The sequence below is a fragment of the Martes martes genome (genome assembly GCF_963455335.1).
Source record: "Martes martes genome assembly, chromosome: 14".
Classification (NCBI taxonomy): Eukaryota; Metazoa; Chordata; class Mammalia; order Carnivora; family Mustelidae; genus Martes; species Martes martes.
In genome coordinates, this window is record NC_137902.1 from 47,670,524 (window position 1) to 47,681,838 (window position 11,315).

Sequence of the window (11,315 nt, forward strand, 5' to 3'; positions counted from 1 at the left end):
GAAGGAGGTTAAAGGGGTGAATTCAGCAAGACCCTGAGACTGCAGACCCAGGTGATTTCTGAAACTAACGAGCTCGGGGTGCTGCTGCAGTCTGAGTGGGAATGCGGGGGCAACAGCGTGCTGCAGAAAACACGTCTCCTTCGTTTGTTCGCCCGCAGCTCCAGTGTTCCAGGCACCATGCTTGGGGCTGGTGGCCAAGGTGTACATGGGCACGTTGGGGGGGGGGGGGGTGACAGACGTGGTGAGGCAGCTCATCCTCCCAGGGAGGATCCACTCACTGCAGGCTGCAAAGAGGAGGTCTGTTTACTCTGGGACCCGAAGGATGGGAGGAAGCCAGACCTGTCACAAGTGGGGGACAGCAATCTCAAGAAGACAGCAGGTGCAAATGCCCTGTGGCCTTATGGACTTCGATGCTCAAGGCCCAAACCTCAGTGAAGTATCAGGAGAACTGAACAAGAGGAATGGGGTGGGAAGCTGAATGGGGTGCTTCCCAGCCTTGGGGGCCGCTCAAAACCCACAAGCAACAGAGCTTTCAGCTTTATTTTGAGATGACTCTTCTGATGTATACAGAGACTAGTCGTGGTACAGCTGGGTGATCAAAAGTGAGGAGACCAGTGGAAAAGTCATGGCTATAGTCCCATGCATGCTGGGAAGAGGGGTGGCCTTGGACCTGGATCAGACGCAAAGTGTCCCTGGGTTGGATGTGGAAGGTGAGGGAGGGACAGGAACCCACGAGAACGGTCATCAACCTGAGTTGATGGAAGTGGGCTTACTGGGGTGGGCAACCTGGGCCGTAGGCAGGCCAGGGTAAGACCCAGGTGTCCCAGATAAAACCAAGAGTTCTCTGATACACATGTTACATTTGAGATGTGTCTGGAAATCTAAGTCAAAATGGCAAGAAGGCAGTTGGATTTGTTATGTTGAAGCTCATATGAGAAGTCAAGGTGACTCCTACATACTTGGGTGTCATTGACCTTAAGGTATTCAGGAAGTGGATGAGATTTCCTGCAGAATGTAGACAAAGTGGAGACAGAACTCCCCAGCTTATGTGTTGCCGAATCCCAGCACTGAGGGGTCAGATGGAGGAGAAGTCCATCAAGGAGGAGGAGAACGAGGAGTGCAGAGTTCTGGGGTCGGGGCGTCCCATCTGAGGGGACAGGTGAGGCTCGTGCAGAGATGTCAGGGATCATGGCCATGGAGAAGTGCCTTGGGGATTTGGCACTAAGGAGGTGGGCCTCAAACTTCCTGGGGCACCACTTTGGCCTGGAGACCTTGTTGAACTGCAGCTTGGGTCTGCGAACCCAGAAGCCGATGCCCTGCAGGTCAGGCATAAGGGCGGAGTGGGGATGTGGATTCACAGCGACCCGCTGGCTGGGGCAGTGGCCTCGGAGCCATGACGGGGGAGGGAGGTGTTGGTGGGGCTGGGCTGCAGCGGGAATACCTTCTCTGGCCACTCCCTCGAGGGGGTCTGACTGTAGAGAGCAGCAGAGCGATGGGGCAGTCGCTGCGGTAACACACATGGCATTGAGGCAGGTGTGATGGAGATGGGAAGAGCTCAAGTGTGTTACAGGCAAAGGAGAAGGAGCTAGAAAGAGGGAAAAGGTTGATGATGCAGGGACAGGAGGGCGATGCCTTACCATGGGCACAGGAGGGAGGGACGTGGGGGGTGGTTAGGGAGGTTGGTGGGTTTGATGGTGCAGAGAAGAGGGGCTTCCCTTCCAAGGCTTCTGTCTTCTCAGAGAAACGGGACGGGAGGTTTTCAACTAGATGTGAAGGTGAGGAGGGGTGGGGTGGCCTTGGGGAAGGACGAAGGAGGAAGTGGGCTTCCCAGAGAGATCGAGCTGTGTCCCCAGCTTGGGAAGGTGTGAGGTTGTAACTATCACCAGCGCTGTGACTTGCTCCAGTGGGGGCCACGGGGCAGGGGCAGGAGCAGGCCAGAGTCTGTGGACAGCGGCACAGGGCAGAGGTTCACCAGGACTGCAGTTCTGAGGGTAGAAGGCTGCAGAGTTGGTGTGTTTGCAGAAGTATGATGGTGCGTGATCCTGGGGAGCCAGGGGGGCCCTGATGGACAGGGAGGTCAGGGGGGCTGCCCAGCACAGAGAGCAGTGTTCTGAAGAAGACCAAGTCCAGGGTGTGGCCAAGGGGGCCGCCAAGGGGGCGGTGGGAGAGGTCATGTTGATGACGTTGTAGGGGCATTGAGGAACCAGGGCTGGGGCCAGTCTTCCCTGTGGAGGCTGAGTCGCCAAGGATGGTGGGAGCAGGGTTTGGGGGTCTGGTGGAGGCAGGATGAAAAGGGAGGTGGACTTTGAGGCTCTTGGGGAAGGCACTGATGTTGGCTGAGCTCTGGTGGAGGGTGGAGGGGACTGGGAGGGAGTGGCCGAGGGGGAGGGAACAGCGTTTGCAAAGTGGGGAGGCCAGGGTCAGGTACAGAGCATTGGGGGAGCTGAGGGGTAAAGCAGAGGTCGGAGGTGGGGGCCAGGCTGCATGGGGCTGGCTCCAAAGCCCTGGCTTGGAATTTGGTCTTTATTCTACTAGGAGCACAGCCCGGGTGGCGGGTGGGGGGTAGAGAAAGGAGGGAGCCGTCTGAGCAGATTTTTGTGGTGGAAACATTTTGTGATTTCTCATGCTGGCTTCCACTGCCTGTTTGCAGACCCTCCCTACCCCCCCACCCCCACCCCAGGGTCTCTGGTTCCCATCAGCCACACTGCATCACGTGGACAAACAGACTCAAAGCTGGCCATGGCGGTCCAGTGGACAGGAGTCTCCTGGCCCACATGCTAATGGCGTCGAGGGGGGAGACCAAGGCTCTGCAGTGCCAGGACAGGCCTGATGACCCATTCGGTAGGCCTGATGTTGTAGGAACATGTCCAGGGTCTGGGGCCAAGGGTGGGCAGTTTAAAGGAGACATGGTGTCCTGGTTCCTGATTTCCTGCCAATTCCTGAGAAGGTCTGAAATCCCAATCCAAAAACCCCTTCTCCCCTGTGTTGAACTAGGAACGCACTCCCCTTTGAGCTGAACTCTGCTCTCACAGGGACCCTCTCCCGGGCTCCATGTGCTTCTACCTGGCCCTTCTCCCTCAGGGAGATGACAGGCTGGCTGGGGAGGGGGGATGCCCTGAGAGGAGGACTTGGAGTCCCCACCCCCCAGCCCCCCATGGTGCAGAGGGGCTCCTTTACTTCTCCTGCCCGCGCACCCCCCCACCCCCCACTGAGCTCTGACCTATACGGCATCCATCCCCTGAGAACCCTCCACTTTCCCTCTCCTCCTTCCCCTGCCACATCTGTTTCCCGTCAGGCTCCAGCTGAAGCTCCCCTGCCCCCCGGGAGAAGAAAACACTGAAGGCCTTGCCGCCCTGCTGGGGGTGGGGACAGCCCTGGGGTGATCTATCCCAGCAGCTGGAGGTTTTCCTTCGCTGGAGGGGAGTAGTCCTGACGGCGTCCCCCAGCTCCTCCACTCAGCGGAGCCCGGACCCGTGGAGGGCAAGGGCACGGATGGGGTCATGGCCGAGGAGGAGGGGTGGTGAGGATATGGCAGGGGTATTTCCCCGGGGACTCAGCTAGCTCCCCTGCCCCCCGCCCGCCCCCAGTCCTCCATAATATTGGCGATAGTAGCAGTAAGTCATTGTGGGAATACTGGTGGACACTGCATGTAATTATCTTATTTACTCTTCACAACCCCTTATCAAGTAGGTACTCTAAGTAACCCCATTTTATAGAAGAGGAAGTTGAGGCACAGAGAGGTTCAGTAGCTTCTAGAGGCCACACAGCCATTATTAAGTCTTGCAGAGCTCTTTATGACCATAGAGTGCTTTAAGGCAGTCGTCTGTTTCCTGCTATCTCCGTCACGCACTCTCCAAGTGTTCTTAACCTTCCACCCAGCTTACAGAAGGGGGCCTTGAGGTTCTAGAGCAGAGAGCTCTTACCCAACAGCCCTGGGTGGGTAGGGGAAACTTCAGGCCCTTGGGCAAGACGCTTACTGTCTTGGAGCCTCGGTTTCCTCATCTGTAATATATGAGGGTAGTAATAGGCCCCTTGTAGCGAGGTTGTCCAGTTAGGTGGTACAGTCTGTGTGGCCATGCTTTGTGGAGTGTAAACCATGGGGGCGGGGGTGGTGTGGGACCTGCCTCTTCTGGCCTGTCTGGCCCCACCTGGAAGACTGGTTCAGGGGGGTGCCCTGGCTAGCATGGAGAGTTGGGGAGGAGAGCTGGAAACCAGGCCAAGTTTGACCTGGGGGAGGGGAGACTTGAGGACCGCCCCTCTCAGACCTGTGGGAGCCCCTGTGTGGTAGTGATGATGAGGGGGGAGGGATGGGGAGCCAGATTTCAGCTCTAGGTCAGGAAGCCCTTGTTAGAGCCAGGCAGCTTGGCTGGCAGGGAGCTCCCAGCCCTGGCTTGCAGGCCATGCCGTGGGCTGCTGTCGGTCTTCCTGAGATGCCTGGGAGAGCAGGTCCGGGGGCCTCCCTGGGCCTCTCAGCTTGGAATCACAGCTTCAGTGCCCCTTTCCCTGATGGTGCCCCCCCCCCCCGCCATCAGTAATCACAACAAACGATGTGAGGAGCTCTGCTCTTCTCTGCTCTTTCTTTTCATTGAGTTGTAACAACAACCCCATGAGAAAAGTGTTGCCAACGTCCCCTTTTACAGACGGGGAGGTGGACAATCCGAGGGACCAGGTGGCTTGCCCGAGGTCACACAGCTTGTAGGTTGTTCAAGTCCCTGTCTGACACAAAGGTAAACTCTTCCTCCTCTCCCTTGGCCAGGAAAGCTGGTCATGTTAAGGCCCCTTGGACGAGGCCGAGGCTTCTGTCCATTTTGCAAGCCTTCTCTGGGTAGCTTTAGGCTCAGAAGCACATAGATGGGTTTTGTGACCCTTGGACCCTGGACCTTGTCCTTCCGTCATCTCTGTGCTCTCCTGCTGGAGGTTTGGGGCTCTTCCATTTCCCAGACCGCTCTCAGTGTCTGCTTCGGACTGGGGATTGCATGATGGGCCCGAAAAGCCCGCGTACTGCTTTTGGGAAGATTATAGTCTGCCCGTGGCTTCCCTCCAGGACCATCTCCGGTCACAGCCACTGACATCAAGGTCCGTGGCCCCACAGCAGCCTGTGCTTCCTGCCCCCTCTCCTCAGCATGTAGGTCCCAACTGTCCCTGACCAGCTTCCTCTGTACCCCCCACATCCAGGCAGGGGACCCTTCTGCAGGTGGGGGTTCTGGGCTGGGGCTTCGACTGCCAGCCAAGAAACTCTGTCCCTCAGGAGGTGTGCCTAATAGCCTCCATAAATTTTCCAGGGAAACAAGTCTCTGTTGGCTTTTGCGAGCCAGGATGGGAGGGAAAGAGGGAGCAGGAAGCTCCTTATGTCCCAGAAGTGCTCTCCTGCGTGCCTAATGCTGCTAGTTTACAAACATCTAGACATCCAATTCCTCCCACTGCGATGGGCCTGATGAGGGCCCACTTTCCAGATGCAGAAACTGAGGCCCCCTGAGGTCACAAAGTGTGTGAGTAGTATCACAGGTCTGGCAAGCCACCTCCCTTCTCTGGGTCTCAGTTTCCCTGTTAGGACACAGTGGAGTTCTGCTCCTTTGGCCACTCAACCGACAGGGCAAGGACTGTGCCAGGCCCTGGGGTGAGGGGCACTGGCTGCTAACCTCACAGGGCCAAGAGCTCATTTACCCCAAGCCCGAAGCATGGCAGTGACAGGTAGCCTGGGAAGGAGTGCTAGGTGTGCTGGAGGTTAGGAGACATGGGCTTGGGTCCTCCCTGCTCTGGGCCTCGCTTTCCTCATCTGGGTAATGTCTGAGCACCACCGTCCTGCCTGTGTCCTGGGCTTTCATGAGCTTCGGGGGTGGCTGCTCTGACAGTCCAGGGGGAGGCCAAAGTGGCATCCAGACCTCAAGGGTCCAAGAGCCCCTCCTCCCTGGGCTACCGTAGCCCTGGGCTACGCACCTGCCACAGGCCAGAGGCAGGAAGGGCCTGGGTCTCTTGGGAAACAACCTCGGTGACTCCAGGCTGTCTCCGGGCACCCCCATCCCTGTCTGTCTTGTGCTCTCTCCGTCCCTCTCTCTGCATCTGTCTCACTCTCCCTGCTTCTCTCTGTGTTCCTGTCTTTCTCTCCACTCCCCTCTTCCTCTCTGCAGAGACCCCTGGAGAAGCCTGACGGCCTGGACGTGTCCGACCAGAGCAAGGAGCACCCCCAGCACCTCTGCGAGAAGTGCAAGGTGCTCGGTTACTACTGCCGCCGGGTGCAGTGAGCCAGCGCGCCATGCCTGCAGCCGCCCGCCCAGCGGCCGGAGGGACGCCACTCCCTGCGTCTCTCCGCGTTGCCGTGTGTCCTGCAGCCTTACGCGCCTGGGCGGGGGTGTCTTAGGTTCTGGTCTCATGTGTGTTGCCAAACAGTGTTACGGATGTGGCTGCCCCCACCGAATGCTGGGGCTCTCTGCAGGTGGGCCTGGGGTCTGTGTGGAGGGGACAGGGGTAAGCAGAGGTCAACACCCAGGACTCCATAAAGCCCTTGGTGTCCCCTGCCGGCAGTCTTCCTCTGAGATTCCCTTTGGGGTGAGCAGCCTCGTATTGGCCACAAGTGCACTAAATGTACTGTGAATCCCAAAACCTGCAGGGGACTGTCTCCCCAAGACTAGCCAGGCCTCCTTCTCTGCCCAGAACCTTCCAGTTTGCCATGTGTGCAAAGCCACTCTCAGAAAAGCCCTATGTTTCTGTCCTGTTTGAGTCAGCAATCCTGGCGAGCTGACCCCTGTTCTAGCAGCTGCTGGGGAGTGGGCATCTCGGCCCCCTGCCCACCATGAGCCCCAGACCCCACTGCCTGTGACGTCATTAGCATTGCATACCCTAGACCCAGAGGTCAAGGGCAGGGAGGTGCTGAATGTTGGCTAGTGTCCCAGAGTGTGGCCTGGGACACATCAGACAATGCCTCTCCCTGCCCCCACCACACACTTCCCCCACTTGGGATTAGATTTTGTGCTTGGATTGTGTCAGGCCCCTTCCCTACCCTTGTCCTTCACCCCCACCCACCCGGGGTCCACCCCCTGATCGAGGCCGTAGGGCCCGGTGTGGAAGGCCCTCTGGCAGGACAGACACAGGCCTGGTGGTCTGGAGACCCAGGTTCATGTGCCAGCCCTGCCGCTCACACACTACGAGGCCTCAGGAAGGACTTCTCGGCTCCGGCCCTCAGGGCGCCCGCTAGTTAAGTGAGAGAGGCTCTCCGGGGTGCACAGGCCCAATTCGGTTCCGGTGTTGTGGGGTTCACGTGGAGCTTTGTCCGGAGAGGCCCACCAAGCCCCACACTGCACGTGGTCACCCATCGGTCACTTCGAACAGAGCTGAGGGATGCCGGTCCTCCCCTGTCACCACCGGTAACCCCTGCCCTTCCTGATGTCCCCATCCCACCTCTGCAAAAATGAGGGAGAAGAATCCCCCTCACGCGAGGCCGACCCGTAGTAAGCTACAGGACCTCTGGTTTATAAAATGGGACAATGATTTCCTACCTCCCAAGGGAGCAGGGAGGCCTCTGGGCAAGTCATGTTGGTCAGGGAGACCGCTGTCCTGGCTGGCGGGAGGGATTACGCTCGCCTCTCTCCTCTCTCCCCCGTGAGAAGCCCTATTTTTACTGTCCCATCATCCCTCCTTTCTCCCAGGGAGGGGGAGAGAGCTGGCTGGCGGGACCCGGTCACTTGGTTTTGCCCCAACATTATGCCTCTGTGGAAAAAACAAACAAACAAACAAAAAATTCAGACCGTGCAATGGGCCTGAAATTCAGTGTTTACCACGGCTCAAGGTCACCCAACTGGGGCCTGGTCGCCTTTTGTTTTCAAATGAAAATGCTGTGTACAACTGAGGGGTTCGAGGAAAGTGATAACCAGGGGTCCAGGGAGCAAGTTGAAGAGATGGTGTGAGTGCGTTCGCAGCCCGGGAGGGGGGCGGGGGGCGGGCCTGCAGGGGAGACGTGGGGGGAGGGGGGGCGTGCCCTCTGAGCACTTAACAAGAGGCTGTTTACTCCAGCTTGAGCCCGTGGCCACCTCCCCGCTGCCCACAGGGACAGAGGGCCCCGCAGCCAACTGTGAACACCCTACCTCCCACTGGGAGTGCCACCGAGGAGTCCCTCCCAGCGTCCCCTGTCTTCTCCATGGTGGCGAGGGGAGCTGCAGCCATCCCGGCCCAAGGCTCTCTGTCCGCCAGGAGAAGCTGTCACTGTCAGTCACCCCGGTGCAGTGCGGAAGGTGGTGTCCGCAGTGGTGGGCGGTGTGCCGGTCTCTGCTGTGAGGACCAGGACCCGGCCCTTCCAGGGACCTGGCCCCCGGAGGCCAGAGCCTGCCAACCGTGCTGCAGTGGTGAGGACAGCCCACACCCTAAAAAGAACGAAGCCTCCAGACTGCTGAAGGCCGGGATCTTCCCTGGGGCCAGTAGGAAATGGGATATCCCCCCACAGTGACCTTCCCAGTAGGCCTGTCTGCCCTCTGGGCAGAGCTGGCCGAGGTGGGGGCTGGGCCCTCCCGCCCAAGGCAGCCCCTCTCTGCACTGCCCACGCCTGCATGGCTCTGGCTGAATATGGGGGCTCTCTGTGGGCAGCCCCGGCCGGGTACTGTGAGGATTAAGTGCTCAGAGGGCCCGAGAGCCCGGGAGACAAGAAAGTGTGTGGCTTGTATGTTCAAAAGGGACAACCGCCTGCAGTTAGTAGATCTGGTGACCTCGTTGAGAGAGAGCGGCGTTTAACCCGTATGAAGTATTCGATAGTTCTACTTGTGAATTTGTATTTATTTTGAGTTATACTTGACACAGAATTCCTTTTTTTTTTTTAAGAAAAATACTATGTGTGTATTTTGAAAAAAAAAATCATAGATGTTAAAATTTCTTCTGGTTACCAATTTTTCTCACAACACTGAATTTGTTACTTTCTCCCGAAAGAAAAAAAAAAATCTTCACGGTGATCTTTGTCTGTATATATTTGAGGGCCTTTTTTTTAAAAAAAGAAAAAGAAAAAAATATAATTGCTTGATTTTTGAGATAAAAAAAAGAGAGAGGCATTTTCAAAACTTCGGAGCTTTCAGGAGGGCACTAGAATATCAAATGAAGATATCTGGAAGTATTTTTGCAAACCTTCTGTTTGAGCTGCAAGAAAATATTTATGGTGAGAACTTTTCTCTTTTTTCCTGTTGTTGGGTTTGTTTGTTTTTTTTTTTTTGTTTTGTTTTGTTTTTGGTTTGATTTTTTACTATGCTTTGATCTGTAAAAAGTATGCAACTGAACTACATTAAGAAGGAAATATTGTCTACATAGAATATTATATGAAGTTGGTACATAATTCTGATGAGGAAAAAAAAAATCTTTGCAATTCTTTAAGCCATATTGTTATTCTGTGTTGTTTTCCTTGGATGAAAATATCAGTATTATGTAGCCAAGCATATTATTCAAGTGCTTAGACTTATTAATATGTTCGTGTCCTGTATTTATACATGTGTGTATTTTGGAAAGTATTGCTTTTTTTAAGGGAAGCTATTATTAGATATGTAGCCAAAAAGGGAATAGTGACCCCTTTGAGCCTCTCCAGCTGAGGGTAAAAACACAGCATTGTAATCCATTCTTTTGCACCTTCTTATTATTATCTTGTTATTATGGTTATTAACTTTGTGGGGGGGCAGGAAGTGGGCCAGGGGAGGAGGGGGCCTAACAGTATTACACAGCCGGCTTAGGTGACTAACCAGCCCCTCCGTGGTTGGCCAGCTCCAAAGATGGCCTCCTCGGCCTGGTGGAGGGCTCCGGTCAGCAGGGCCCAGGAGGGAAGAGGAGACAGGAGGCTGACTTCTCCACGCCCCTCTTTGGAGCTTTGTCATCTGAGCCACGCCTTTGGACCCCATGCTCTTTGAACTGGGATGTGCCAACCAGAGCCCTTACACCTGCCTCCAACATCAAATAGACTTGAATCTACTCTAAATGAATATTTAATCCAACATCACTACATTGTAGCCCAGAACAACAACTAAACTGAAGTGTGGGAGGCGTTCCGGCCTTCAGGGAGGTGGCTGAGCCGTCCCCAAGGGCTGGTGGCAGAAGGGCTCATCGCCATCTGTTGCCAGCCTTGCCGTCGGACCTCCTCCGCTCCCGTGTGGTGACCCTGTCCATGTCTGTATCTGTTAATACGTGTGTGTCCAGCTAAAAAGACAAACAGAACCCGTGGGCCCGCCTCGGAGGGTGCATGGAGAAGGCTCCCAGTCTCTCTGAAGGGCTGCCCTCGGGATGGCATTCCGTTGTGTGCCTTATTCCTGGAAAATCTGTATACGGCTTGCCTATAGCAATATAGCCTTTTCATGCTGTATTAAAAGAACTTTTAAAAGCAAGAGTGGCTCATGGGTTTCCTTGTTTACACAGAGCATCAGGGGGAGCTGGACGTCGTCAGATGCGTGAGGCCAAGCCGGGTGGGAAGGACTTCGAGCTGCCTTTCTCCTGTCCCAGGTCTGGGTCATCTTGTCCTTGCCCTGCCTCCACACCATTTATTTGCCTGCTCCCAGCCCCTCTGCCCCCAAGTGGACACTCTCTCCAGACTCAGGGCCCTTCCCAACTCGGGCCAAGACTGGGCGAGATTGTCAGCACATTAGGTCACGCGTTAGCTCAGCAATGGGACTCCCGGGTGACCATATATAGGAGTGAATCTTCCTTGGAGGCAATAGCCCCGGGCCCCACCGCCCGTGGCCACACTTGGCCCTCTTGCCAGGCTCAGGATTTGGGCCTCAGACCCTGGGCATCACCCAATGAGCGATCGGAAATGTCCAGGCCCCCTGGGAAGTCCCCAGGAGAGGGAACAGAGGATCTCTCCTCTGAACGAGCCAGGATGAGGCCGGGCTGTCACAATGTGGGGCTTTAGCTGAGAGCCATGGACGGGAAGCCATGGATCTCGAGAAGCTACCCACACATGGGGCCCCTCGGACCGGGGCCAGTGCTCTGGTCCCTCTCAACCTTGTTATTCTTCGGAATCACGATGGGCGCTGTGGTCCCACCTGAGAGATGCTGGAGAACTTGGCCTGTGTCCTCAGGTCTTTAAAGCTCCCCAGAGAAGTCCCATGTACAAGGTTGAGAAATGCCAGGCTTTGAAATGGTCTCTCGCGGTCCTGTGGGGCCAGTGGTAATGTCGGAGGTGGGGAAGCCAATGAGCAGAGGCACTGGCCACACTGGAGGCGCCCCCCACCCCCATCCTCAGCTCCGGCCAGGTACTGCTAAGAATGTGCTACTTGGAGGGGGGTGGTCCTAGAAAGCCAGGTGGTTATGTGAAATTTTCCAATTTTAAATTTTGGCAACTAGTTTACTGAAATTATAGA

At 56.0% G+C, this 11,315-nt stretch overlaps 1 protein-coding gene across 1 annotated transcript in view; it reads left to right on the plus strand.

The window, feature by feature from the left end:
• ZCCHC24 (zinc finger CCHC-type containing 24) overlaps positions 1-10,334 on the plus strand; it is a 60,064-nt gene extending 49,730 nt beyond the window's left edge. Inside the window, exon 4 of the mRNA XM_080822440.1 lies at positions 6,129-10,334. Coding sequence (XP_080678566.1) covers positions 6,129-6,242 — 114 coding nt within the window. The 3' untranslated portion in view covers positions 6,243-10,334. The remainder of the gene's footprint in view (positions 1-6,128) is intronic.
• Positions 10,335-11,315: the final 981 nt, after the last annotated feature.